The sequence below is a fragment of the Echinops telfairi genome, unplaced genomic scaffold (genome assembly GCF_000313985.2).
Source record: "Echinops telfairi isolate 266 unplaced genomic scaffold, ASM31398v2 ScPeMD7_7424;HRSCAF=8462, whole genome shotgun sequence".
Classification (NCBI taxonomy): Eukaryota; Metazoa; Chordata; class Mammalia; order Afrosoricida; family Tenrecidae; genus Echinops; species Echinops telfairi.
Genome location: NW_022111324.1, coordinates 89,871,319 through 89,877,318, shown reverse-complemented (window position 1 = coordinate 89,877,318; position 6,000 = coordinate 89,871,319). Strand labels below are relative to the sequence as shown.

At 41.8% G+C, this 6,000-nt stretch overlaps 1 protein-coding gene across 6 annotated transcripts in view; it reads left to right on the top strand.

Annotated features, from left to right (window-relative positions):
• Window positions 1-6,000, top strand: part of SIPA1L2 (signal induced proliferation associated 1 like 2) — a 214,692-nt gene that overhangs the window by 151,890 nt on the left and 56,802 nt on the right. For 4 of the 6 annotated variants that reach the window (XM_045297905.1, XM_045297904.1, XM_045297902.1 and 1 more), the window contains exons 10-11: window positions 3,339-3,599; window positions 5,503-5,658. In XM_045297905.1, the coding sequence (XP_045153840.1) occupies window positions 3,339-3,599; window positions 5,503-5,658 (417 nt within the window). The remainder of the gene's footprint in view (window positions 1-3,338; window positions 3,600-5,502; window positions 5,659-6,000) is intronic. The other 2 variants (XM_045297903.1, XM_004712174.2) reach the window with 1 other exon arrangement.

Here is a 6,000-nt window from a genome sequence, read left to right as displayed (position 1 = left end):
GATTTGACTTTGCTTATGCATGCAGACTTCACAAGGTTCCAACTGGAATGAAGGCTCTTCATATCAAAAAATGATTGTCTTCTCGGAGAACTGGGTTGATGTAAGTGGACAATAGATAAATTGGATACCCGAAATTGGGGGGACAATGGCATGAAGTGGTTGGCTTACAAACTTTCATAGGTGGGAGAACACATTCGCAGGATCATAGGATTAAGCTGTAAGTGTTACTTAATTGCCATTGTTAAGCTAAAGAATGATTGATGTACAGGTGCCAGGTTGGCAAGGGGTGGGTTGAGTTAGTTTAGTGTGCCAAACTGGCTGATAAACACATGTGGGGCTAATTGAAGGGTGGAGGGATAAATGGCTCAGTGAGCCTTGCCTTTCTAGTTCTAGGGTCTCTTGCTTTGTGACGGTCGCAACAGGGTCCAGTTGTCTTAGCAGTTCCCTGCTTCAACTTGCAAGGCTGACTTCCTGCAAGACATCCCCAAGAAGCCACATGGACCTACCCCAATGCAGCCCTAGGTGCTGGAGCACCCTTGTGGAGACCCTTGACAGCACTGAGATGTTTACTCATTCACTGACTCGGTTTGCCTCTTGCAGTTACAGTCAGCATCGTTGTGTCTGTTTTGTGAGTTGGAGGAGGACTGTGTGGACTGGTGTTGGACATATGGGTTAGTGGGTTAATGTGTGGGCTTGGGCAGCACTGGGTTGGGATATTTTCTTGAGGTGCACTTAACCTTTATATAAAACTCTCATACGTGAGTTTCTGTGGATTTGTTTTTCTAAAGTACCCAGACTAACACAGGGGGGATCAACTGACAAAGTTTTAACTGTTCAAGTCAGGTTTATCCCTTTGATCTTCTATACTCACCTCTCCAATGCCCTCTGCTTAGTAACCACTTTCCTTTCATCCTTCAATTATGGACAGGGGGAGATCACCGGGGGCTTATTTCCTTCATAGTTCCCACAAATATATCATGGACTCCCATTGCCATCCATAGCCTTCTGCAAGTCAGAATCTCAAAATTTAGGCTCTGATACTAATCCTTCCTTCGACCTCAGATTACATGATTTACAACCCTTCAATGACTGGTACTGGTGTGCTTCTTCCATGTGGAATTAGTTGACAGCTCACTTAGATAACTGCTTGTTTGGAGACAAGCCACTAAGATTCCAGATGCTATTTTATCTGATAGCCAGCCACCATCTTAATTTCTAGGTGAAGCATTTTTTAAGCTACAAAATATGTCAATTGCCCACATTTAATATGACTGATGTTGTGCACGCAAGCATGCAAATTGATTCAAAATATATTATGGTCCTTCTAAAAGTTTGCAAACTAACTAAAAAGATAGACTTGGAATTCCCAGTGGCATTATCTGCCAATTAATCAGACCCAAAAATAGCAGATGGGATGGAAAGAACGAAATGTCACCATCAGTGTGGGATAGAGCCTTCTCTGCAGTCCTATGATTTGTGTATATAAAGGTATCAGGCCACTAGACCGAATTCACCAGGATCTTGCCATTTCTCCTCTGCCCCTGGGCCTATGTCCCACCCTTCCTGTCAGAGGCCCTACCCAGGCCACATATAGCTTTGTAAACTTGTACAGAGGCTGGCTAGCCTTTGTACTGCTTAGCAGAGTTGGAAAATCTTTTCCAGAAGGTGGGATTTGAGCCGATACTGGGAGGATATGATTGCTGGGGAAGAGGAAAGAGCCAGCCAATTGGGTGCCAACCAGGCATTTGCAAAGAACACATGTGCTCCCAGTTGTTAAGCAGCAGGTTCTTCTCGGCAGCCCCGTCCAACAGAACCATTTCACTGGAAATCATCTTGTATCCAATTACAGGTCAAAAGAAACAAGTGCAATTGTTTTTAATACTGTAAATATTTTATATATTTATATTCATTGTATACTATAATTAATACATATTTTATAAAGTAATACAAATATTTCTAATGAATTTTAATTTCAACATAACATTATTATAAAAGGTCCTAGTAAGAGAGTTTACATTTTTTTTTGTATTAGGTCTTCAAACTCCAGTGTATATTTTACATTATAGCAATTCAGATGCCAAATTTAATGAAAAAGTGGATTTCCATACTCAATTCGCTGCAGTCCTACTTTAAAAAAAGTGAATGATCCGTTTGTTAAGTCAATCAAAATTAAATGTGGTCCAGTTCTGTGGTCTATTAGCCACATTGCCTTGAACTCCAAAGTGGACAGGATGGCATTTTTTAGGAACTAAGGAAAGTGCCCTGGAAGTAAGGACCTATGTAGAGGGTGCATTTCAGAGGCAATAAGGAGACACTGCACATTTTTAGGAAGGTAAATCTCATACCAATTTGCAATGAGAAGGATATTGCAACAAGAAACCAATTAGAATTTGCCAATCCCAGCAAGCACAAGTTAAAGTTCATTTTATAGGGTTTCAAACATGACTCAATTGCTTTATAAAAATTATATTTTGTCTTTCATCTCAACCAAGTTACTATGGCCCAGTTTGGTTGCTCGCTAAGTAGCCCGGTCTTCCATTGTACCTTATTTACCAAAGGCTTTCTGGACGGATCCAGCTTTTAACAAAAGGAAGCTTTTCTCCTCCTCCTTTATAAGATTTAGTTACAACTTTACTGAGGTATAGTTGGCATACAGTGAGCAGCATATATACAACGCATACAATGGGTAAGTTTTCATACAGACAAGGAAGGAACATGCCTATCATCCATTAAAATTGTTATCATTGGCTGTGTCCTCATTTGTAGGATCTCTTTCTGTTCAGGCAGAAACCAAGAATTTGGAGACTGGAGACAACGTGTGCAATCTTGGTTCTGCCTGTAATTTCTAATTGTAGTGCCCGTGATGTCCAGAAATGGATTTAAAATTTTTAATAACCTGCAGGGACCAGGAGACTTTTTCTTATGCTAGGTATTAATAACTCCATTCCTCAAAGAGGGAAGAGTGGGTCAAAATGAACTAGGGACTGTAGCTTTTTGTCCATTGCATCTCAGCATTTTAATAGCCATTAGAGCCCTATTGGCACAGGTGCCCCCACCAGTTCACTAGTGCAACATTGTGTATGGCTACTCAAGCTATAGGTCTTCATCATTCCTGACCTCTATAACTGCTGGCAGATAATGATGATGGTAGTGGTGGTGATTCAGTCTAATCTCAAAATCCATGAAAGAATTTTCGTTCTCGGGAGAGGTTCCTGGGACTTGCAGAACGTCACGGTTTCTGTTGCGTGTGTCGGCTGGCCTTGCTCAGGCACAGCCAGAGGGAGCTGTGTGTATGACTCAGCCACACCCCTCTTCTCACGGTCTCTTGCTGTCCACAGAGGGTGCTCGGAGCTCTGCCGCATCCCCATGGTGGAATACAAACTGGACAGTGAGGGCACACCATGCGAGTACAAGACACCCTTCAGGAGGAACACTACCTGGCACCGAGTGCCCACCCCTGCCACCATGCAGCCCCTCTCCAGAGTCTCGCCTGTGCCTGGCACACCCGACCGGCTACAGTGCCAACAGCTCCTCCAGCAAGCACAAGCAGCCATCCCTCGTAGCACCTCCTTTGACCGGAAGCTGCCTGATGGCACAAGGTAACGCTTTGTCCTGTCTCAAGACTCCTGCTGCATCTTCAAAGACAGCTCGTGTAAAATGATGATGTTTAAGAATGTGATCTTGTATGGAGGGACTTTTTATTTGCTTTAATGATTTCTAAGTTGCTTGCTCTGAGCAGATTGGCCCAAAGAATGGCATGTAGGCTCCAGACTCAGTGGCCCAGCTTCCTCTAGGCTCAACAATAGCTTTGGCCAAAAGGCAGACTTTAGCCACACCCCAGCCCATCAGGCCCTCGTCCCCTGGCCAGTTTGCTCTGAACAGCCTTAGAAAAGGTACTCTCGGAATCGCACTGCATTCATCCACCCCACAACACAAAACAAAACCAAATTCCAAAAACAAGCCCATTGTCATAGAGTCAATTCTGACTTAGAGCAACCCTCCTATGTAGCGTTTCTGAAGGTATAAATCTTTATGGGATTGGATAGCTTTATCCTGAGTTGGGTTTGAACCACTAATTAGCAGCCCAACACTTACCCAGCAGTGCCACCAGGGCTCCTCCAGATGAACATAATTTTGAGTATAAGTAAAGCAAAACTGCCCCTGAAAAATCAATGCCCAATTCCCAACATCACTGTGTATGTCATACATTAAAAGGTTTGACATTATTGGCATTTTTCTTCAAAGTTTATTTTTAAAAGTAAGGGACACTTTAAAATTAAATTGTTCAATGAAAGAATGTGTTTGTTTAGAAGCTGGTGAGAATTTTTATCTGCAAAATTTGCAGAGGTCCTTTTAAGTGAATAAAACAAATTAATTTTGTTGTTGTTAATTCCTATTCCTGTTTTACTTTACCCTTAGTAACTTATATACCATTGCCACATCGTGAGTTTTCTCAAAGCAGCTTGCCAAATGCTAGTCTGATATTATGCTGTGAGTCAGGGCACCTGGGTTTGAATCCCAACTCTTCACTTCCAAGGTGTGTGCTACCGAGGGTCAAGTTACTTGTCCTCTGTACACCTTCTGTTTATTCTCTAAGAAAAGAAAATAATGATAGAATTTTTATCAGGCATTAATGGGATTAAATAAATTAATCCATGCAAAATGCTTTAAAGTGTACATGCACATATATAGCCTATATGAGTACCAATCATAATTGGTAGAAAATTTTTAATGTGGTCCTATTTACTGCTTTTTCCAGTTTGTTATTTCTAGAATTATCCAGTTTTAATTTGAAATTACAACTGACCCATCTTCGCCCTGAACCTCCCTGTTGAGAGAAAGTCCTACTGAGTGTCTAGACCACCTACATTCAAAATAATACACATAGGTTAGGTCACAGGAGCAGCAGGGCCACAAGTGACATGGGAAAGGAAAGGGGTCTGCAGAATGAACCTGCCTTAATAAAATCAAAGTAAGGAAATTACAAGGGGAAAATCAAGAGGAACAACAACAACAAAAAGTAGCAAAAGGGAAAGTTGGTAAGTGTAGTTTTATTACATGAGTTCTTGAATTTTACTCACTTTTGTGCTTATAAAAAAGATGAATAGAGTTGCATTCACATGATGTGTGAAAATGAGTAGGTCTTGCCAAATTTGGGAATTTCTCTCTGCATGCAGTTAAGTAGAGAACCAAAACATGGCTTTGCTTGTGTGCTGCATGGCAAGAAGTGCCGATGTTTGCAGAGTTACGCATTCCCAGGGGTTGTGGTGGGACACCTTCCTGTTTCACTGGAATCATTGTTTGAGGTTTAACACCTTAGAGGGGAAAACTCCTTTCTGCTTGCATCCCTTCCCTTTAATAATAAACCTCTCATTACCTAATATATCATATCCATCCTTACTTTGTTTTATCCTGTATGATTTATTCTGGTTCACATTAAAATGCATATTTCTCCCTTTTTTTGTCGTCATAAAAAAATGAATGTATTTGGAAAACAAACAGGCCAGGTCAAGGTGTTGACCGTCCACAGAGCCCCCAGTGCACTGTTAATGACTCTGGTCAACATTGCAGAAGTTCGCCCAGCAACCAGTCATCTTCCAGCGACCCGGGGCCCAGCGCCAGTGGTGGCCACTGGAGACAGCAAGTGCCATATGACGGGTACTGTCCCTTTTATCTTATTGTCCTCCAGGAGTGGCATGCTCTTGGGATTATGTCAAGCGTGTTTATATTGTCTGTGGGTTCTTACATTGTATGCCAGGCATGAGTTTCAGTCAAATAACTTGTCCCGGTTAGAAAGCTCTTTATTTCTGTTTTAGGAAGCACTCAATTCATCTGTATCCTCAGCTAATTCTTTTTCCTTTGTGATAAAAAGAAAGGCTATCTTAAAAAGTGAAAGTTCAAGGTCTAAGGGGTTCGATGGCCCTTGAGAGTTTTCTCTCCCTTCAGTTACTGAAGCGGAGCAAAGTCAGATTCTTTTGCAAGTGCCTTTTCTCCTCAGAC